We start from the raw sequence: 24,265 nt of genomic DNA on the forward strand, positions 1-24,265 counted from the left end.
CGAGCTGCGTAGTCTGAAAAACAAGGCAGGAAGAAAGTGTTTTTCTTAGGATTGACTTCCTGTTACTCTTTCCATGATTAGTCATTGTCAATTAAATTCAGATCTCCTCTGACGTTTCCTGTCTTTTCTGCTGACTCCACTCACAACATGTAGGCAACACGTTCCTCGTCTTTCCACTATCTCAGCTATTTCCCAAAACTTTGCAATATTTTGAATACCTGGGTATCTTCGCCCATCACTATTAAGCACACATACACCGAATCACCTGTTATGTTTTAACAGTAGACTAGTTTTCTGTAAGTGCAGTGAGCCGTTTGTTGAACTCCCAAACGCGTCTGTCTGAAGACTGTCGTGCAAAATCTTTCTATATATCCACACTCTGAACGTACTGTCATGTTCTTTGGTGCTTTCCACGATCGCTGCGTCACTGTCAAACCTGACGGGAAATTCTCACCTCTACATTTTCACATCCTACTTACTTTGACATAAGCAGTTCGATTGACAGGAAAATATGGTTTGCTGGCGCGCAGGACGCTCAGTCACAGACTGTAGGCTTTTATCAAGGTCAGCAGAGATGGACTGTTAAAACTCCTGAAATCAAGACTCAAAACCACACATTAACGGTGTCGTGCTCATTTAGCATCATCTTCCTTCACACCATCTGCAACCGACATGTCCAGATTAACACACAAATAAACAGAGACACAGCTCCTCCTTCACTTAGAGAAAAAAAACACATCCACAATTCAAAAAACATTTTTGTGCTTTACTGTTGAAGCATTTCAAGTATCTTTTGTTAACATGTTGTATCCAGAGGGAGGTGAACATTTGAGTTTCCCTTTTTTTGCTCACAATCTACTCCACCATCAGTAGAGCGGACCTTGTTTCCTTGGCCATGTCATTTGAGATGCAAACTTTTTTGCCTTCAACTCCTGCATTATTTCATTTCTGTCTACAGTTAAAATCTGTTATTTCAAGCCAGCGGCTTTGATTAGCAGAGCCTTAGAATGAAAACCAAATGTTCTCTTTACTACACATAAACTGAGCTGGATCCTCCACCTTACATTTTTAGTCAAGATTAATGATCAGCCGCAGCTCCTTCCAGGAGAGAACAGTGAAATTAATCACTGTGGAAATCTCAACTTGGTCAGACTGTCTTTCAGAGTGTGATATATATCACTGATTTAGCTTGAACAATTTGTGAATTGAGAGCAATAGGATTTTACTAACAACAGTGTGTGTGGAGTGGGAGAAGCTGGGTCATGCGGCTGTTTTGACGGAGGCGGCTGCTCAGCATCTTGCCCGTCACCATTGGTTTACTGTGCAGTTGGTTAGTGTTGATCAGAGCAGCTACTGCTACAGAGAGGTGGATGGATGAATTTGACACTCCGAGGTCTCTAGAGGAATTGCACTTTGTCTCTGGCTTCATGCAGGCTGGAGAGCAAGGTCTGACAGGCTCTGAGTCCACTGAAGGGCTCTTCATTCTTTGATCTGCAGGGAGGGAGAAGCAGAAGTAGACAGTTTAATTGAAGAGGAAAAAAAAATGACTGATTCCATATGATTTTCTCACTCTTAATTAAGAAGATATACAGAAGAGAGGTACGGTATATGCCTCAAGAACAGGATATCAACATGCTTTTCTGCATTAACACAAAATCTACAAGTTGTTTCTGACTTCACCTCGGTGACGACCCCTGCAGCAATGGTAGAGCCGACATATCGCAGCATGAAGCGGCCCAGCTCTTTGTAGTCCTTGTACAGCTCTAATGACACTGGTCTCTGGGTCTGGATCTCCACGATGGCATTCATACCTTTACTCAAACACCTGAACAGGAATTACACACACAATGAACACCGAAGATGAAGAACTTGATTTTCTCCACATTATTTCATTTGGATCTAAAGTAGAAAGCAATATGAAGCATTCTTGGGAAAATGTGTGATTGTTTATTTGAAAAAAGATAATGTCACCCAGTGCCTCCCCAGAAAACTCACTTTGGCTTCTTCTTGAGGACCTCACCGCTGCTCTTGTGTAGAACGCTTATCAGTTTCCTAATGGTGGCCGGCTCACTGACTGTCTGGTAGTGCAGCAATACCTACAACCAAGCACACACACACAGATTGGAACAAGGATGTGCATAGAATGAAAACAGTTTCAACAGTTCAAATAAATGTTGATGGTAAGACTGTGAGTGTGTTTGGTTGCACTTACTGGGAAGCCCTGTGTGATGGGGACCTCGATATTGAAGAGAAGGATTCGTGCTCTGAATCGAGTACAGACTCGAATGGGCTCCTTGGGATCACAGAACACACAGCCCACGCTGGAAGGAAGCACGTTATCAGTTTAAAAAAAAAGCTAAACGTATACAAATCAAAACACGCACACAGACCTCCAAGCTAAAAATCAAATAAATAGCATTGATCTTTTGATTACTTGATCTTGATGATGTCCATGCCGGTGACTGTCAGGCTGACGTGGTCTCCTGCTGCAGCCCAGTCCAGAGCCTCATCATGGAGAGTAATACCTGTGGCGGAGACAAACAGATGGTCCAGATCTTTAGATTCATTCTCACATTCAACTTATTTGAAATGTTTCTTGTCATTTGTTTCATGATGACTCTGGAGAAGACAACAAGACAAAACGCAAGCAGTCAAAGGATAGAATTACACTTAAATACATGTGTTGCTGAAGCTTTTTGACTGCTTTAAATTTTTTCCCTTCTCCGTGCACCTTCAGACATCCCTACTCTGCTGACGGTGGCACACATCTGCCACATGAGGGCAGTGTCTAACACCACTCATTCAAAAGTCTGTCACACTGACAGGTGTTTGTAGATCACAAGCTGTTGACTCATAGATGGAAAAAACTAGTTATTGATGCCAGCCAAGCCTAGTAGAGAATCCTGCCTGAGATATGTTCTTACAGCGTACAATTGTGTGGTTTTTTTTGGTTATTATAATATTTTTAATTAATCTGTATATTAGAACTTCAAGTTCAAGTTCTCAGTGAAATGTTGCTTAGCGCCTAACCACAACCGTCAATAGCAGTGAAGTGCAAAGTCTTGTACACATGTATAGAGGTTATAAACAGAGTATGTTGTAGAAACAAATATGCCAAGATAAATACAGTGTTAACAGTACAAATCATTTGCAGCAGTCACAGTAGTTCAACAATGAGACATTACAGTATATACAGAATAGAAAACATGAGGTAGGATATGGTAGAGCCTATCACTCAAAAACATTATTTCCCTATAACACTGACTTTATTTTTCAATGAAATCATACATATTTCCAAGTAATGTGATTACATTAAGTTCAACGTAAAGTATGTCATTCAATGCAAAGTATATCTAACACAATGAGTTGATGTGAATTAATCTCATAACTTAATCATCCTAAATTAATTCAATGCAATTTTTTCAGTATTATATGTAAAAGTCATCTTTTACAGATAGATTAGATACAGAAGTATAAATATATATACATATATATAGATCTTGTGGACCTATCAAGTTATAGTACTTTGTGGTCTGGATGTTAAAGAAGTAGAGAGATGTCTTTTAAAAGGGGCTTCCAACCGTGTCGTGGGTGTATGAGTGCGCCTCGTGGCATCCATATCAACAGCACCTGCTTATTTGCTGACATATGCATAACGTATATACATGTATATAATGTATATAATCCATCCACCATTGTACACACATTTATCCATTCTTGTTTTTTTTATCTCTCTTGCTTCTCTGCACTACAGAACAGCTGACTTGAATACAAACTCTTTGGTGTATATTGTGTATTGTATGTATAAGTTGTTGGCCATTGGTGTTTTTAATCATACTGTATATACGAACTTCTGGCTCTGCTACTACAGATAATAATGAGGAGCATCGTTGAGACTTCCTCCCTCATGATTAATTATATATGATTTGGGACATTTTTCTGTGCAGTTTCTTATCAGCATTTATAAAGAAAATGCTCTGTAGGACTCGAAATAACAGAGAAAAGTGAAAATACCAAAGTCAGCCACTGTGCCAGACTAGGAGCAAAGACGCACCTTTCACGTTGCAGGTTTCATTGGGAGGCATGGCCAGTATTTTATCTCCGGTCTGAATGTAACCAGCCTCGATCTTCCCTGTTACACAGAAGCCTGAACCCTGGTCTGGGAAGAGAACAATGCAACCTCAGCAATGTCTTTAATTTAGAGGAAAAAGAGAAATGAAATTGAGGCAAAAAACTAAAAGGATGAATAAAATCACATTTTGTTAAGTATAAGTATGCATCATACAGTATCTTTTACCTTTAAACACATCTGAGACGCACAGTCTAAAAGGTTTGTCTACAGATCTCTGAGGGGCTTTGAAGGCATCTGTGAAAGAATAGGAAAATACAGGAGACCAAAAAAAGGGGAAGAAATCAACATGGGAACAGAAATTGTATATGATGACATGTCTAACAATCACCCAGTCAGTGGTGAATCTCTGGTACTGGGTGAGTAACACATCAGTATCCTCACTTAATAGTCAGCACTTCAATGACAGTCACAGGACTGTAAAGCTCTAAAGAAACTATAGACTATGTCGTGTAAACCAGTCAGTGCTGCAGTGAGTCTCCTCGTAGTGATATTCCACTCAAAATCTGTGCTTTGGAGACTTTACAGGCAGACGTAAAAAGCCTCACCGCTGTGGTCAATTCCATTTCGGTCTGTTTTGATGGTTTCCAATAGCACCTTAACATCTCAGAAAATGTCTAAGACTGTTCCAAAAGCAAAATCACCTTCTCCACCTGTATGTGCTTGTCTAGTGCTGAGGCTACAGTTTTGGAGTGACGTGTGACTTCCTGTGCAGTTTAGAGCTTAGGTTTTCGATCTCAACTTATTTCACTTCCAGCTGTTCTTGTTTCAGTTGATTTGTCCATTTAATATTGTTATAACTTCATTTATTCCTGGGGGTTTATCAGTTTAACCTTTGATCAGCTCTATCTTCTTTAAGCTTGTGTTTCGTTTGGCCTTTTTATGGCTTTATTGATAAGACAGCTTCAGAGATGACAGGAAACAGGATGAGAGAGAGTGGGAGTGACACACAGCAAAGGGCCGCAGTGAGGGCAATGCCTTCTGCACACGGGACGGCCGCTCCACCAACCGAGCCAATGGACTTCCCACGCTTGTCTTTCTCAATGGCTACGATGTTTTGTGTACATTTATTCTCAGCTATATTGCAAATAACGTCTCCACCCGTTTTCCCAAGTTAAAATAAAGATTGAATGACTACATATGGAGACACTGGCAATTTACAATTAATCAAAATATTGGCAAGTACCAAATCCAAATTGCTAGAAACTGCATTTTTTGATAAAGGTAAACTATGTGACAAAACGTTCACTGTGGTGCTGAAGATGCAAAACTTATTCTACAGATGTTAGAGAGTGTTTGCTTGGTACAGACCCAAACAAATGTCACATCATCAAAAGTTTTACAGTTTTGCTTCAGTGAAAATGAAAATTGTGATGTGTGAGTGATCACTTCCAGTAACTGTGAATCATGTCGCAGTTGTGACATCCGTCAAAAATAATTGCAATATGAATTTTTTAGGTATCATAACTACCTATGAGTAACACAATATCATTTTTAATTCAGAGTAAAACATTTCTCAGTGGTTTTTGATGCAAATCAACATGTTTTAGGAACACTCTAAAATGAAGTGATCACTTGCTGGCAGAGTGACATCTCACTCAAATGAGATCTTTCAAAAGTGACGTGTCACCCTTTTTTCAACCTCAAACCAAGAAACAGTAAAGATTTTCACCGCGATGTGATGTACTTTAGGTACTTTGAGTGTAAAGAGGATGGCAGGATAGTCATCACTGTACTGGTTTTATTACTTATAATTTAGTTTTGTCTTTTCAGCCAAATAATTTTTAATGTTCACCACTAGTCTGGATCAACAGATTTAATGCAGTTTGCAACATGTCAAATGGTCAGGAATGCAGCTTTTATGCGTTTTCACTTTTACCCCAGTGAGACCTGAGTCTGCATGTCTAAAGGCAGTGAGTGCTTTGGGAGGCTTGAACCATGTCAGCAAGCATTACCAATCTGCTCAAGCAGGCTGGGACCAGAGTACCAAGAGGTAAGTTGTGACACTGAACTCCTGGTGACGAGGTTCTCTCCTGACAGGCCGCTGGTGGGGATGTAGAAGACATCAGACTCCTGGAAACACATTTAAAAAACAAAAAACTGAAACAAACTCTGAGCCAAAGAGCCAAAATGATATTAATGTTTAACATCCTCTCATGTGAAGATGTGGGGTGTTAACAGTGACCTCACCTTGAATCCTGCCTGCTTGAGAAATTGCCCAAGTTTGGAAGTAATGTCTTTGAAACGTTCTTGCTGCCAGTTTACCTGATTTGAAAATGCACGTAAAGAAAGAAGAAAGAGAAAATTACAGACAGAGAAAGTTTCCCCTTCATCGCGGCTTTGCAATGGAAATGTGTCAGCAAAATGCCAGTGATAGTAGGAAACAAAATCACAGTTTCACACACACACACACACACACACACAGTTCCCTAAAGCCTTGTTCTCTACTCACAGAAGCATTTAGAGGTCCTGAACTATGAGTAAATCTGAAAAGGGCCTATTTTATTGCAGTCCAAAATCTGTGTACAGTAAAGTATATATAGTATATAGTATCTAAAATACCTGCAGGAGTACAGTTGAAGCACAAATTATTTTTAAGGACTTCTCTGAAAAGATAGATGGTATTACATGTGGTAACAGCTAACCCCCCCCCTCTTATTGTAAGTAAATCTCTGGCTCTGACCTGGTCCATCTTGTTGACAGCGACAGCCAGCTGAGTGACGCCAAGGGAGCGCACCAACAGGGCATGCTCTCTGGTCTGGCCACCTGCCTCGAAGCCCGCCTCAAACTCTCCTCGGCTGGCGTCCACCACAAGCACCGCCACATCGGCCTGAAGAGAGAACCGAGGGAGACAGATAAGAACCACATGCATCTGTTGCTGCTGAGGCAGATATAAGCATTAGAATTACACATGAACTCAGCTCGGCAGGTAATTCAACAGTTGAATTTCAATATTTAACACACACGGTACAAGCTTTTATGAGGCTTAAGTGTCAGTAGTGTTGGAGGGCATTTTAAGTCACTTCAAAACATCACATTTAACTTTAATATCTAGTGTACATGTTGTACACAGAGAGGGTGTTAAAGGGATGTAATATACCTACCATAAAAATAAACGTTCACAACAATATAGATTTTTTTTTTATTGTTTCCCTTCTTTGATGAGGAATATTTTAGTATTAGAAGCAAAATACAGCCAAATGCATAATATAGGCTATAATGTAAAAATAAAGATTTTCTTTGTACATTAACGAAGTACAGGATGTTCTGGAAATCATTGCAGGCTACAGATATACCATCTTTGGCCTCAGAGTATGCGGCAGACTCATGCCTACATCTGCCTGCAACAGAAACCCCTTAGTCACGAAACGACGAGGCTGAACGTGATGACAGTCATATGGTAAAAAGAGAAATTACACGAGTGCCTCAAAACAGACTCAGACAAGCACACCCATGCCGGCAAAAACACCTTGTGACACCAACACCCAAAACCACAAAAAGTTATTTCAAATCTCTGGGCGGGTGGGGCAGCTGAGGTTCTTGTGCAGGAGGGAAAGAACCCTCTCAATCAAGTGGAGATTTGAAAGAAGTTAGAACGAAAGTCAGTTTTACTTAATTAATCAATCACGATTGCCTTAGATGGTTACGGCATAAATGCAGCAACCTGATGTGATCGGATGTTGGAAGAAGCATTTTAGTGCATGTGGGCTAAAAAACATGCACAGAAATGCACATTAGTGAAATGATTCTACACTAGAGGTGCAAAAGTAACAATGTATTTACTTTCAATCTTAACAGTTAGTACTTTTATATCTGTGTGCATTAGCCACTTAGCAAACCAGACCACTGAACTGATTTATGACTCTTTTTGTATCATACTGTTTCAATGTGGCATTATAAAATTATAGAAACTGTGACAAGAGATTTTATTCATCTACATACATACATATATGTATATGTATATATATATATGTATATATGTGTGTGTGTAATATATATATATATATATATATATATATATATATATATATATATATATATATATATATATATATATATATATATATATATATATATATATATATATATATGAAAAACTTTACTGTTCATTTGTTCACACTGGTTTAGAGCATTAACCTGTAGGTACACGTAGCTTTCTAATATCTATTAATTTGCATTTTTATCAATTCATCTGTTTCCTGTTCGTCTGACGTCTGTTTTTTTGAGTAATTGCAACACACACACACACAAAAAGATGTATTTGTACTTGTATTATATCTTTTAATGAGCAGGCTCCATACCATTATTCTGCTTCTGAAAACAGATTAACAGGAAGACTGTTCCTCTTAATGTACACCTTCAACAGCAGCATTAGGAGGTGCACAATTTGATGCCTGGAGATGTTGCATATTTCAACTCTTTCACATGGTATACCTGTGCAGCTCCTGTGATCATATTAGGGATGAAGTCTTTGTGTCCTGGTGCATCCATCAGGGTCACCACCTTAGAGTTCGTCTCGAACTTAGTCATGCCCACATCCATTGTCACACCTCTGAAGCAAACACAGAAAAAAGAGGGATTTGTTTCATAACTACTAAAATCTGCAACGTATACAATCATTTGTGTAGAAGTAAAATGAAACGTGAACATACTGCAAATAAAACCTGTGGATGGTGTTTTGAGTGGAATGACTGCCATATAAGGGAATCCAGATTTAAAGCTTCGGTCGACTTCAGTTCATGAGCAACGTCTTCTAGTGGGCGAGGCTCTCAGTCTGCTTTAAGTATTACGCATTTACTTCAGAAGTTACTGATAGTTGAATATGGATTCCCACCCGAGTCACTTTCTGTTTCTGACGTATTTCGCTTCCGTTTCACTCGAATATAAACAGAGACAGGGGAACAGGGACGTGTTTTCCACAACAACGTATCAGACATGTTAAAAAGGAGGATCCATTTAGTGTTTACCATTAGTCATAAAACAATTTACAGTCGTAAAGTTATGTACTAGCGAAGGAAAGATTTGTGAACAGGCCATTTTTGTCCAGATCAAATGCAGGATATTATCATGTGGAGTTATTATCACTGCTACCAGTAACACCAGTAATTGGATTAAATGTGTGACTCAAGATATGTTATCAACCAAAAGCACACAGCAGGAAGTCACCGAAGATTGGTAAGCATTTGAAATGCACAAGAGTGTTTCTCTAGCGTGTGCTTGTGGGAGGACGACAACTGTGAATTTCCCTTTCCATCCATGTTTATCTGTTCATCTGGAGTTTCATGCTCAAAGTGTACCTGTCCCTCTCCTCCCCGGTTTCATCCAGGACCCAAGCATAGGCGAAGGAAGCCTTTCCTGCCTTCTTTGATTCCTGCTCGTACTTGTGCATGGTGCGCTTGTTGACGTTGCCCAGCAGATAAAGCAGGTGGCCCATCAGTGTGCTTTTGCCCGCATCTACATGACCTGCACAGAAGAAATAATGTAGTCCAGGGGTTAAGGGGTACAATGACGAGAGCCTCAGTGATAGAAGTGCCAGGGAGAACAGACAGAAAAAGAGGAAGAGTGTTACCGCAGTGATAAGACAGGTAGGGGAAGAGTGAAGATAAGATAGAGGGAAGCCACAGATGGGAGAAGGAAAGACACAGAATTGCACAAGAGAGGGGAGGCAGACAGAAATGGGAACAAGGATAGGGGGAGAGAGGGGGGAGGGAGAGGACCGTGGTAAAACGAAAGGTTTCACAGGCTGTGGGAAACTAGAATCATCTGCACTTCTGAAACTACCAAGTCACTTTTTTCTGGTGTAACTGAGAATGAGAAAATATGATTGAGCAACTGCACTGGTCTGCAGTTCCACTCATTTACTACTATTATACTTAGACATGTTAACCAAACAGGGTGACGGAAAAGCAACTGTGAGGCATTGCAGAAAAGTCTGACACAGAGGTCAAATGCATGTGAGGGACACTCTGCACTTTTACAAATTCAGGGATGTGGCAGAAAAAAAACCCAAATTGTGCTAGCTCCCTCCTGACAACCATATTTGGAGATGCAGCAGATGATGGCAAAGGCCAGTCAACGTCGGTGGCACGGCCTCATGGCAATGCAGGAGATGAGGAGGTACCAACCATCGCTCAGTGTAGCAAGAACACATGTACAGAGCTAACTAGCCGTGAGAGGTTGCTGATAGTCTCTGGTCTGTCTGGTGCTTTTATGGTGAACCATTGCACTAGAGCTGAAAAATACTAATTAGAAGGTGAGCAAAAAAATGTGAACATGTGAAAACTCTGAACATGGAGTCCTAATCTCTAGGCAGTGTCACGGAGTTCCACTCAAGAGCATGGCCTTGGGGAGGAGGGCTGCTTGGCACTAACGGCATTAACGTTCTTCTTCTGTGTAAATTTCATTATGCAGAGGAGCCCCTAATGGCTGACTCCATGTTGCCGTTTTGTTATGACATGTCAGTATGAACAGCATCATTGATGTACATCAGTACAACAGCTCAGTACCTTCTTCAACAAAAGCTATGATGAGCTGTAATGCAGTGTGTGAACACTTTAATGTGGCTCTATTACTGTTATAAATTTCCATTTCAAGACTTAAGAATATTATAGAAAGGCCACTGATCTCCTGCTGCTGATCTTCCCCTTTAGTTTTGCATGATAAACATACCCGTAGTACTGTATATTGCCCAATAATTCAAGCTGTACTTCCTCTTTATTTTCAAGTGTAGGCCACATTTGTGTATTGTAGAACAGTCAGCAAGTAGGAAACTGTTCTACAAGTGAGTATAACTGTTTTCAATCCTTCTTGTGCGCATCACCATGTGTATCTCTTGTAATTGGGCTGATCCTTCACCAAAAAAAAACCAAACAGCTTAGTCGTGAGGGGTTATTGTGGTGGTTTTTGAGTGGTTTTGTATATTTCCTTCCTACCTATAACCACCAAATTCAGCAGAGGTTTGCCACCCTGTCGCTTCTCCAGCTCAGCCTTGATATTGAGCGCCTGCCGGGCTTTTCCCGAGGAGCGGCCTGGGGTTGGAACGGTAGAGGGCTCGTCTGCATTAGACCCTTTGGATGGAGTCTCGGGACGTTTGGATGTTGCCTCCGAGGCAGAGGTCGCGGTGGCGTTTTCGGGGCTGCCACCCCGGCGTACTGAAGCAGTCACAACACCGTTCTCCCCGGTGCTGAGGGGGAAATATGGAGTTTAGTCACAATGAAACACAACTTTCCATCGTGCTCTACTCTACTATTTTGCTGAACATTCATTGATTTCCAATGGAGATGGAAGAAGGAATTTAATCACTCCTTAAATGTTTTTGCACTGTTTTATGAGAACAACGTGCATTTGTGTGTATAACCTACCTGGGAACATCAAAGCCCATGGTCTGCTTCTTGCCAGAGACAGTCATGCGGGCCACTTTGGGTACCACTTCAGAGTCCACTTTACTGTGAGGCGCATCTCTGCTTTTAGCTTTAAGAGAACAGAGGAACAAAACTGTACACTTGATCACAAACAAAGTCAATCATGAGTCACTGTGGGCCACGCATTTTTTCCTATATAAAAAAGGGCCCGGAAACACCTTCATTGTGATAAATGGTTTACGTGTACTGGTAAGGACTTGCCAATATTTGTCATGAATAGGATAAGGCTGAACAGTTTCTCACACTACATTTTTTGGTTTGATATAATAGCTTACACACACTTGTTCTGCTTTTCTAGCTCAATAAATAGAGCTGTAATAAGTGATACATAAAATACATGTGACACCAAGATAGTTTACACAACACGTACTGCATGTATGCGCCTTTGGCATGAAGACATCTGGAGGATATTACAACATTTACATTTATGACTATTATCCTCATGATAGCTGCATGCCTTACTGGAAAATACAGTAAAGAAAATCCTCCGAAGCGGAAGCACATGATGCAATGAGACGAGGCCCCATCTATCTGATTGGTAGTTCCTATTTTGCAGCAGCGAGACTTGTTGAGGTCATTGCTTTGTCATCCCAGTCCCAAATGGCCACCGGTACCAGTCATATCAACCTGCTACTGATTCATTTAGACTGGGCTGCAGCAGCCAAGCCTAGTGCATACCGTGTGCGTCTGTGTGCATGTGTGCGGCAGTGACATCCTGGTGCATAGAGGGTTAATTTCAGAAGTGGCCGTTGCCTCCCGTCTCCACGTAAATAGAGCAATGTGACACAGCATTTCGCAGAATGAATCTTGTACAAAAAGGTGTCACTCTCAGCAAAGTGTCGAGCTGGAGGTGAATGACTGTCTTATCGCACAGATGCACAACTGATTAAAAAACACCTGCATGTATACTTGCACAAAGAGACTTCCTCAACAGTCGTGCAAAATTGGTTAAAAGGTTAAAACTTGGAAAAGAGATGTTGGTCAAAAATATAATTTCTGACAGTTTTCCTTTAATCTCTCATTTATGCATTTATTTATTTATTTCATGGTTAGTATCAACACAGGACAAACTCCTGCACCATCTTCACTCATTTTAGAGTCACATCTGACACATAAAAGCTTAAATAAGGCTAAATATTGTTGAGGAGCTCAATCCTCTTTGATGTTCGTCTTTTAACACTGAAAAACTGAAATCTTATACCATATAGCTTGTATTTGTATTGTACTTGTGTTCTCCTGTATGCTTCAGGCAGTTTATTCATCATAAAAAAAAAAACCCAGAGGGAAAATGAGAGGAAAGAAGGTGTGATTCAACAGAATTATTAATGGACTTTCTCTAACCAAGCTTTCTCTATATGACAAAGAGAAAAAGTCCCTCTCATTCTGAAACACTGATACACAAGTAGGTAGCTTTCAGCACCCTGAGGAGAATTTTTTTTGTAAGCAATGGCACGTACATGCATATGAATATGTTGGGGGAAAATGGGCAACAAAGGCAAAACTGCGTTAAAGATCTTTTATTCTTCCTGTCATTGAAACTGCTATCTGTACATAAAAAAATGGTTAAAACTTATTTTTCCATTATGAATTCTAAAAACTAAGGGTTAAAAACTAAGGACTACCTGTAAGAGACTGCTGCAAAAAAGGTACCTAAAGGACAGTTATAGATTTTTTAGACCACTGTCATTACTAAGATTTGACTCATTACTGTCCAGCAGTACGCAGCAACATGAGATAAATTAAGTACTCTCTGGGGAATTTATGTTCTTCCTGCAGCTGGGGGCTTTTCTTGTCCCTTCTACTGTGACGTGGAGGTTTCTACCACCTGCTTCCAACAAGCCAGCTTGCAATTTACTTACATGGAACATCAGCTGTAATACAGATGATCTCCTTAAATCACGTTAGATCTCAAAAGCACTTAATAAAATGCCTAGACTGGGTTGGCTGCAAATTCCTCAATATCATTAATGCAACAATATTGTGGGGATGATCACTGGTACCTTCACTAAATTATGTAAGTAAGTATGTGTTCAACCAAAAAATGAGAACTCTGTCATTATCTGCTTAACCCCATGCCAAGGGAAAGCTAGGTGGTGTTTCATAGTCCACTTTTGCAGCATTCTCCTTTACAACTGGAATGGGGACTTGTTTTAAAAATGTAAAAAAAAAATAAAAAAAAAAATTAAAAAAAAAGAGCTCCTTGCAACTCATTCTAGCCCCCTGAAACTGAAGCCGATGCACAAGCTTGACCAAGAGTCTGGGGTTTCCAGAGACTTGGAATTAACAACATAAGCAGCCTCTTTTATAAGTTGTTTTAACATCTTTTAAAAAGTCCCAATCTATTTCAGTTGCGCTGCGATGCTGTTTTGCTTTGAGGCTTTGGAAATGCTCTGCGGATTATGAAACTTCAAGGACTATCAGCACGAGGGTGTGTAGAGAGCAGACTGACTATTTTTTTGGATGAATGCATTCTTTAACACAGTCGGATGTTGATAATCATCAGTACATGGATAGAATGAATAAATTACTAACCTGGGGTGAAACAGACTGGCTCACCCTATTCAACACCCTTAAGGTCTGAATCAATAAACAACCCCCAATTCTACTACCGGACATGTCTGTCAAACACCTGAACACCTTCGCAAACAACCGACTTGCTGGATAACTTTTTCTGTTGCTGGCCTTGGGGCAACGTTAACAGAAGGGCGGTCTGAGAACAACTATACAGTACTATCAGGTTCTGAGGCTTGAAGCAGGATCTCTTTACACTGTTTGGATTGGCGGGTAAACAGTTGGTGTCAATCCATCCAGGATTTCTCTACTATAGGGGTCCCTTGCAGTGACTAAGAATTAGTGAGTCAGTTATACACCTTGGCCTAAGGGCCCAACTGAGCACAGGATAAGGGGAGTCGCCCAGGATATGCAAATATCAACCCCTCCGCCATCCAAATACACTCTTGTATGAATGCAAAAGCAAAATAACAAGGACTCCGGGTGAAAGTGCAGTTGTTGTAGTGACTGAAAACCTCCCAGGGTGAGCCAATTGTGCATTTGAGAGTAAGAGACCCAAGAGAAAGATGTAGAGAAATGCAGACAGGTGCCACACTGCATTAGGTGTTGGTCTTAATCCATGCTCTTAATTTCTCTTAAAGGCAAAACAGTTTCCCGAAGATATTTATGACATGAACAGCTTTGATGGAAATCGCAATAAAAAAACAAATTCTGGAAATAATTTTTTGATACCGAGGCTTCCCGCCACTAGAGGCCACTAAAGGCTGCAAAAGGCAAGACTCACATTTGACTCAAATCTTAAGAGGTCTACTGTGGGGGAAAACAAGGGGAAAAACATTTTCATTGATTCAAGAATTGTATCTGAGTCTGACCCAATATGTTACTGTGAAAGTTACAATTGGTTTTGTCCGGCTGTGGTTGTTATACAGAATGTTCAGGGATAGGAGCCATGTACCACAGAGTGCAGAGAGTATAAACTCACCTGATATGGTACGTGTGTGTGTGTATATATACATACATTTACATTTTGGCACTAGCTTGCACATGGCTGCTTATTTCTGCTGTAATTCAATGGATATACCAAAATAGCTTCACTCACTTCATTCACATTTGACAACTGAAGACACAAAGATATGAATGAAAGTAGGACCCATCTGACCCCTTTCAGGTTGAGTCACATACTTGCACACATCGGTGCCACTGCGCCACATTTTATGGGACAACATCTACCAAGATATCACCTCATCTTCTACACTCACTTACTCAGCAGTCAACCTTGACTCATACCAAGCACCTGACAACTCTCACCTACTGTTTACAGACAGATTTCAAAATAGAGCTACCGAGGGTTTAATGTGTCTGACCAGCAGCAGATTAACATATAATGTCAGCATGCATTCAGGATTTACATTGTTTACCAAACTAATTAAACCCATCAACCTATAAATTCCACCTTCCATTCTGTGTATACAATCTAGATGTGTTTTTTTGGGGTGTTTCCAAAGAACCAAGAAAACAGGTACAGAGATCAAACAGTGAGGCTGATTTTCAGTGACGTTAATGAAACACTTGCATCTTTTTCCAGCTGGATAAAAGGCAAGAAAGTCAAACATGTTTGATGAATAAAGCATGGCAGACTGGAGAGGAGGTGAAAGCATACTGGCTGTGAATCACCATCTTCCTGTTCTGCATGTTAGCTGAGCAGCTGGATATAAACAGGAATGTTGCCTTGTCGTTGAAGTCCATATGAGTTTTGACAGTCACATGCTGAAATGATCATATCACAGGACTCCAGACTAACCATTTACACTGGTTGGGCACCAGCACATCATTTAGGTGAAGGTAGTGACACATCTTGATCTAATTTTTTCAAAAATTATGTTTAAATATAATAATCAAGAATGTTTGCGGGAAAAAATGTGTAAATACATGCTTCTGTCCTCAAATAATTAAAGAAATGGCTAAAGCCTTTCACATTTTAATAAACTGCTAAATTACCGGAGCACTGCTGTGACCAATGAAAATGTTAAGTTGCACTTAACAGATTTTTGGGTGAGCTTATGACCAAAAGAGCTGCACCCTGGAATGTTGCTGCCATGATCACGTTATGTGGGCATCAAGCTAAAGGTCAATGCTATAAAAGGAGTTTCCTACACATTGAGAGTGATGGTGCAAGATAACCATGATTCAAAAGGGTCTTAAATCTCAATTCACGACTCGCTTTAACTTGCTGCAATTAACACGTTATTAAGAAAGTAAGAAGGAGTTGACGAGGGGGTAATTTCAGAAACTAGTTTCACAAACTATCACACTTGAATCGGACTGAGAATCAGCGGAATTACTTGAAGACTATTAGTTGTGCAAACTTAACTTCCAACTTCAACAAACAGATTAGTACCAACCAACTTAGGTGTAGCATATAGGGGTGCCACGTCCGCAATTTAAAGTTAGAGATCTTAAAGGTCACCCCTTCTCTCTCTCTCTCTCTCTCTCTCTCTCGCTCACACACACACACACACACACACACACACACACACACACACACACACACACACACACACACACACAATGAATCAGTGCCTCCTACACTCTGCCAGGAACCCACTACTCTTGAATCTGAACCACCAAACACAATGCATACCAATGATTTAATTAGCAACAAAGCCAACAGAAGGAAGAAGCTAAATGTATATCAGGGTACTGGAAATATAATTTCAAATAATATCCCACAAATGAAAATCTCTTTGCAGTCAAATCCAAATAATATAAAATAACCAGGGACCAGGTATTGGTGCAGGCACAACTCAAAGGACACGCTACTACACAGACCCTGCCTCTTTTCGAGTGAAACTGCTTGCAGCGATTTTGCTTTTTAAAATGACGATATTTTAAGAAAGATTAGGATTACTCGTCACTTAGTATTAGTATGATCATTACCAATTGCCACATGGCAACCAAATTAACCTGAATGACTCTGAAGACACTGTGTATGCCTGCAACAAACTGTCACATCACTTCTTTATGGTCTTTAACGATATTATTTGCCCTCAGCCTCTGTAGAGCCCACCTCTTGCATTTCGTGTAACAAGTGCAGCTTTTTCCATCTAAATAAAGAACTACACTGCACTCTTTGCCTTTTTTTCCTGTAAACATACTACACCACAACAAAGCGACAGCACTGATGGCACATCCAAACACACCTGCTATCTTCTGACCACTTGTTGCGAGTAAAATGGTATTTTCCAGTGTTGGCACCACATCACAACAAAACTATGTTTGTGCAACATGGCGTGCCTTGCAGAAATGCAGAGCCTGTGAAGACACAAAATGATTTGATCTGTCAAAGCTTTTTGACAAAGCTGTGAAAGTCGAGAGACATGATCAGATTTTCCTACGTAGGTGTTGTAAGAGAGAGACAGAGAGAGAGGTGATCGGCTGCTGTGCCGACTCGCTGTGTGCTTGGGGTGACATTTGCTCCAAGTGATCAGCTTCCTGCCCAAACCCACACGCTGGCTCGCCTTAAGAGAAGAGGACAAAACTGTTGCTGGACCAACCCAGTTCATAATAACACTTACTCATTTCTAGATTGTCACACTGTTAAATCCAAAAGTGCTCTTGATCATGATGACGACAGACCGCAACATCCCTAATACACATAATTACTGCCAAACATCACAAAGCTCCCAGGACTAGACATACACACAGAACCTGTTTGACTTGTAATGTTTAACTTGTCATTATTAACACTATATGCCCTTTATTATCTACTATTTTCCTCAGGCTAACCACTCTATGTTTGACAGCCTGAGGGTCACTCAGCTTTCTGCACCTGTAGAGTTTACACACATCTAAGCCCAAACCCCACACCCTCACACAAATAGCCTTCTTACATTTAAGGCAGGGCAACAAAATGACTGAACAGTGAGGAAAGTTTGTCATCAGCCGTAATCATATCCTACTATCTCAACACTAGAGTAGAGACCGGTGTCCTGATAACAACAGTAAGACGATTACCCTTTTGTAAGGGTCTCCTGACAGTTTTTGCTGTTAGTACATGATATTATCTACTGTCAACCCCAGGACTAGTTCCAATCATCAGTCTCGAACATTCATTTCTTTAGGGGCAAGATTCTCCATTCAAACCAATACCAGTGACTCATGGAAAAAATGTGAGCTGCCTTAAGAAACTTTGGGCTAACCTAAAAAACAACAACAAAAAAAAAAAACACACTGTTTTTTACATGCATACACTGCACCAGATACATAATGCAGAGTTTTCACTTCACAAAATGGACATACCCTCTTATTCAACAGCTACATATTATGACAGTGAAGTCACTGAACACACACACACACACATATTTCAGATTAAAATAGGGGATAGAGCATTGTTTTAACTGGTTATGGAGGGAGAATAAGATCAATACAACACCGATTAAAAGACACTCAGACACATTAAAGCACTCCTAAACACACAACTAGAGACACGCCCAGACACAGGTGCATTCATAGTTCATATAGTCAGTCATCTTTATTTGAAAATTGACAAATTCAATTCTGAGTGTGATGACACACCCAGTGTATTTGTACATCGTAATATTAAAAGTTTGTAAGAGCAAGAAAAACCTCTTTTAGTTCAGGGCTGAATGCATTCATTTTGTTCATTCTGTACAGTCTTTATTTACAGTGCTTGCACTCATAATGAACTCATTTCTTCAGTATCAAACATTAAAAGTGTGTGTGTGTGTGTGTGCGCGTGTGCGTGTGTGTGTGTGTGTGTGTGTGTGTGTGTGTGTGTACATTTCCCTCCTTCATGGGAAAATCTCCAGGTGTCCTCGAAAACCAAAATGTCTACCCTATGATCTCAAACACAGGCAGCAGTAAACCAGTACGATGGTTAACTGATCCATATTCCAATAGCTGCAGCACACCTGCAAACAAACTCAACCTCTTTCTTCTCTTTTGAGGCTTCATGCCGCTCAAAACTAGTAAAAGAGGCCATACAAAAAAGAGATATACTTAGAAATGTCCCAGACTATGATTAAACTATTTTACCGTCATACAAAAAAAATCAATTTAAAAAGATTACAGCAATCTAAGCATACAAAAATAAGATTCAAATTTAAAATGTCAAAAAAAAAAATGTCTACTACAGTAAATGAGAAAAAAGCTAATCTAAAAAGTTCTTAAAAGATGAATAGTAGAAAGTTTATTTGAGCCGTGTTTTCACTGCATGGTACAGCTTTGTTACACTCAACCTACTTTTGGTGGTGTTCTTGATTTTTCCACTAAAGATGCAATGTCAAACTGCCACAATATCATATTAAAATGACCAAAACACAGGAACAATGGAGGACATCGAAGGGATGTTTGTTTGTCACAGCAGGGAGACAAACTTTGTTTCAGAAAAAGACTGGAGAGTTTGGGAAATCCCACATCAGAGTACAGATGATGTTATGACTCTGAGGGCTCCATGTGACGTATGTGACTGCTCTAGTGATGATTCCTTGACCAATCAGAGCTCTGAAGTGTTTTCACTTCACCATTTAGTATGTGCTCACTGTGCTTGGTACTTTGAAAAAGCTGATACCAAAAAAGGCACCAGGTGTCGGGCAGCCAAACCACAATTTTTAACACAGACAAATAAAAGAGAGCGAGTCAAGCTGATCTGAACTGTACCATGCAGTGTTAACACAGCATTAGCTGCAATTCTTCTCAAGCTGCCAGAGTAACTGAGCGGTAGATTTTGATCCTGTTTGACTAAAACATGATCGTTCTCTATTATGTAGCTATGGGAGACTCATTGCCAGACAGCGAGTCTGCCATTCTGTGGTTCTGTTGGTCCCAAAAGTGTTGTGACTTTACATGACTGATAGGTGGTACACAGCTAAAAAAGTCTCATAAGGACTGATGACCCTGAGTGCTGCAACTTTTTGAGTTTCGTTCAGTCTGTGGAGCAAAGGCTGCCAAAGGGTTCTCGTCCAAGTGAGTCAATTTAGCACCATACTGCACACAACTGAATTAAGAGCTTTTCAGGTCCTTGTCTACCTGGTGAAAGCCTTTTGCTGATTAGCACGGACAATGTCGTCAGGTGAAGGCGTGTCGAAGCGGAATGGTGCAATTGGTGAGAGCGGGGTATGCTGCTCTCCGTGTTTGTCTTGCAATGTACACAGGAAGGCCTGGTAACTACTTCCTGGTCTCTGACCCCTTGTTTTCCCCCTCACTCTATTCTTCATCCTCTTCTGTGGTGTGCGGCTTTGAATCGACAAGGTAATTGCAAATACTGATGGTTCTGCAAAAATAGAACAATCCCGACCCATGACAACTGGAGTAGGAGAGGACGGTGAAGGGAGGTCGTTGTCGAAGTGACGAGGGCTCACGCCATCTGACTGGGCCATGAGTGCACTCAGATCAATAGTCTGCCTCAGCTTAGGCGGCTTAGAGTTTTGGTTGCATGGTTTGTGGTTGGTCCCACCCTCTGGAGTACTTTCTGCTAGCACACCAGCGCTCTCTGGTTTTGCTGGTAAGAGGAGCGAGGTGAGAGAGTAACGTGACCCATTTGAGGTGGTTGAGGTTTTGCCTTTGTGTGCAGACACCAAATGTGACAAAGAGAGCTGCTCAGAAATGCCAGGTGGTTGCTGCAGTGCATTTGCTGGAGGTTCAGTGCTCACAGGGTGAGGGGAAGCTAAGGAACTGTTGCTTTGATGCTGCAGGGCTAGCTGAGACAACGAGACAGTCCCACCTAGGCATGCAGGAGTAATGTTGGTTGGTTTAGAATAGCTGAGGGTGTTTGCTGGTGGTTCGGTGCTCATTGATTGAGACTGAATATTTGTATTCCTGTTTTGGTGCTGTGACGCAAGCTCAGACAGCAAGAGTGTTTGTGCTGGTGCAGCGATCCCCTGACACTTCACAGAAGTTATGCTGCTCTGGGGAGTAGGGAAGGAGTTACTGACAGAAGTTGGGCTGCGGTTTGAATGCTCCTGGATTAAATCAGCCAATGATGGGCTTCCCTTAGGATCAGCCATTGTGGGTTTGACTCCAATCCCAATTCCCATTGCCTGCTGATTGCTCTGGAGTACAGAACTGAGACTCCCAAACCCAGGAGGGACAGGCAGAGAAGAGCTTGCAGTTGTTATCTTGGGGTTGTTTAGCGACAGACTACTGAGTGGAACTGAAAGGAGGGAGGGAGCTGAGCTGTGAGAGGTTGAAGACATGTTTAAAGATGCCAGTGTTCCCAGTGAAAGACTATTCAGATTAAAGATATTGGACGGAGGTGAATTAGCTCCCACGTTGACAGCACTTAATGAGGGAATACCCAGACCTCGCCCTGCATCAGCTACTCCTGACACCTTACTCTTTTGCACATGCTCAGACATGAGCTGTGCCAGACTGGTGCCACCAACATCTGGACTAACATTTTGACGGCTCAAATTTGGATTTTCAGAGCTGCCTAACATAGGGTTAGCCTTATGATGCGATAAGAGGTCACGCAAGTTTAGTGCACTTGCTTGCACCTCTGGCTGAGTGGGTTGTGTCTTGGGTGTAATGTCTGTGTGAGAAGCAAACAAGCAGGCTCCTTACCTTACAGAAGCCAATCGCAGTTGTCAAAGAGGAGAGAAAGGAGGACCATGGAGAAGACGTCCATTGAATCATACCATAAACAAAATGAAAGAGCAGAAAGAAGGCGCTTTGTTAAACATTTGTATTTGTAAACAGTACTAAGTACATTATAAAAAATAACATTTAGTTCAAGTATATTCCGAAGAACCCACAGATATTCAGTCCAAATATCAAGACAAATGTTCAATTCAAGTGGCCTACACCAGAAGCAGTAACCCTGCTGTTACCTTTTATTCTTCACAGAATTAACAGCTGCTTTTGTTGAATTGGACTCCTTAAAAAGCCGCACAAACTCTCAGTCCTTAAGCAGACTTCAAAAGCCTCATATAATAATCATTTCATTCACAGCTATTCCTTAATGACACTGTTATTATCACACTGAATTAAACTATAATCCGAACAGTATTCAAGATGTAATAAAAAAAAAAAAAACAATGCTCAAATTTGAGACGTAAAAAATCAGAACTACTCGGAGCTGTTTTTCAGGGGGAGGGAAATAACAGGACGAGTCAAAGACAAAAACTTCCAATCAATAAAACGATCATGATTTGATCCACTCCAGGCGTACCTTTCTCAGCCACGGCCTCTTGTTTGGTTCTTTGAGGAAGCGGCGCGTTTTCCTGGCTAACTCTTGCTACCGAAGTCTCTTCACTTGTAATTTTGGGAACTGGGGCTGTCTTTGTGTCTTCAGACAGGACTGCATCCAGTGCCTTGTGTGGGTCAAACCCACACCTCATGGCTGCTTGAGTCAGGACTGAGTCTGGCATGGTTTCTCCAAGCACAGTCCGCATATGGTCCAGGCAAGAATAGAGTTTTGCTACAGAGTACAATGCACATGTTAGACACACACAATGTATTTTGCAATGCGAACAAAAAAATACAGATGAAACAAAGAATAATTGATAGAGAAAAGTGCTCACCTAGCACATTTTCTAACACAAAGATGAAGTATTACCTTGATCAAGAGGGTCAAGGTCATGAGTGACGGTGGGGGACATGGGGACATCCTCATCTTCGTATTCTTCCTCTTCTAAAGTTTCCTCCCGTGGCGCTTGCCTGTCTTGACGCGAGTAGATGAACTGATTTGCTGTATAAACAGAAATCACCTTTACTTCTTGGCCAATGAGGAAACTTGATGTTTGGTTGATGATCATTTAATCACAATAAACATTTACAGAAAAATGTATTAACTACACATGTTAGAGAATATTTGCCAATGAGCTTGAAGTAGCTTTTGCTGCCACGTTAACCGAAAAAAAAATCAAATGACACATATTTTTTTCCTTAATAATAATACTGTCTAGTTATCAGAAAACACACACAATGCCACCAATAGTTTTTCGTTTCGCTGATACCAACCTGTTGCTGGTGATATACAGTAGTCATCATCCACAGACTGTCCATACATATCATCATCCTCAAAGTCTAGAAAATATAAAGGTATTACTGGGGTTAGAATGTCTCTCTTTCTCAACCTGACACAAAACATACACATATACAAACGCAGTTACTGTGATGCAATCATTGTATAGAGTCTTTTGTCACAGCTGTCACTTTGTCTTGTCAGCAGTTTCACTGAATGCATGCCAGGCTGTAAATTAAGAGTCGTGCAACTTTATTTCACAATGTCGAAGTAAGTCTGACAAATTGGGAGCCTTAATATGATGATACAGTGAGCAGGTGTAAAACAAGAGTTAAATGCTTTTAGCATTTCTTCACAAAAAACACTGGGAAGTTAGCTAGGTAGCTATGTAGCTAACGCTAACTTTAATGAACATAAACATTAGCTTGACATTATAACATTAGCCTGAACGTTTGAGTATAAAGGTTTATACTAGTATCATGGTGCTTTTAACCGTGTGCCAAGCGGCAAGTGACACGACAGTACTGTTATCGTGCCAGCTAAACTAGCTAGCAGTAGCTGCTAGCGCTAATATCGATAACAGTCAATATTAGCATAGCGGCTACGTAGTTTAGCGCTTTGAGGCGTTAGCCTGTCGCTTGAACTGTCACAGCTAGCTCAAGTTATTTACCTTCATCGTAGTTGTAACCGCGAACATTTCTGTGCCGAGACATTTTGCTTATATGTCTTCTCTCGGCCCCAGCGTAAATGTTATTCGGCTCACAGACTGTTGTGACATGTGTCTCACTGCCCGGCTGCCATTGCTGCTGATGATGCTCAGGGAAATTACAGCAGAGGGAAGATCAGAATTAATTCGTCGAAAAGAAATCAGTGATTTTTCTTTTCTTCCAAATAATAACCTCGCTGTGTTTTAGTCATTTGCTTGTTAGTCAACAACGCAGTCATTAAAATCACATTTTAAAATCTGCTGAGCCTTTTGCTGACGTAACTTCCTGTTGCTTATTCACCAACGCGGCCTGCCTGAGATCAGACTTCCCAAACGAGCTTCTCACAATGTGAACTCTGTCTAGTAGAGAAAAACTGACCTCCAATCAGTCGATGTTTGCTAAATTTATTGAGCTTCTGAAAGGGAAATAAACAACAACAACAAAAAAAAGATTATACTTACGAATGATAAGTATAATGATGTGAATCAGGAAGAGATGTAAACTCCTTAAACAT

General features: G+C 40.7%; 1 protein-coding gene across 3 annotated transcripts; it reads right to left on the reverse strand.

Annotated features, from left to right (window-relative positions):
* Positions 1-745: 745 nt before the first annotated feature.
* Positions 746-24,061, reverse strand: hbs1l (HBS1-like translational GTPase). Of its 3 annotated transcripts, none has more exons than XM_037086147.1 (18): positions 23,715-24,039; positions 23,041-23,106; positions 22,637-22,768; positions 22,250-22,498; positions 11,491-11,599; positions 11,062-11,312; positions 9,427-9,592; positions 8,564-8,681; positions 6,813-6,959; positions 6,353-6,394; positions 6,085-6,097; positions 4,298-4,366; positions 4,055-4,159; positions 2,435-2,525; positions 2,213-2,321; positions 1,996-2,096; positions 1,681-1,825; positions 746-1,491 (listed from the first exon to the last, which is right to left on the reverse strand). In XM_037086147.1, the coding sequence occupies exons 1-18, from the start codon at positions 23,755-23,757 to the stop codon at positions 1,480-1,482; spliced, it is 1,968 nt and encodes a 655-aa protein (XP_036942042.1). In that variant the 5' UTR covers positions 23,758-24,039; the 3' UTR covers positions 746-1,479. The 3 variants fall into 3 exon arrangements, with proteins under 3 accessions (XP_036942042.1, XP_036942039.1, XP_036942040.1); XM_037086144.1 differs by having other exon boundaries at positions 6,085-6,202; positions 6,320-6,394; positions 23,715-24,037; XM_037086145.1 differs by lacking the exons at positions 746-1,491; positions 1,681-1,825; positions 1,996-2,096; ... (9 more) ...; positions 11,062-11,312; positions 11,491-11,599 and adding an exon at positions 18,567-21,637 and having other exon boundaries at positions 23,715-24,061.
* Positions 24,062-24,265: the final 204 nt, after the last annotated feature.

This window comes from Acanthopagrus latus, chromosome 22 (genome assembly GCF_904848185.1).
Source record: "Acanthopagrus latus isolate v.2019 chromosome 22, fAcaLat1.1, whole genome shotgun sequence".
Lineage (NCBI taxonomy): Eukaryota > Metazoa > Chordata > Actinopteri > Spariformes > Sparidae > Acanthopagrus > Acanthopagrus latus.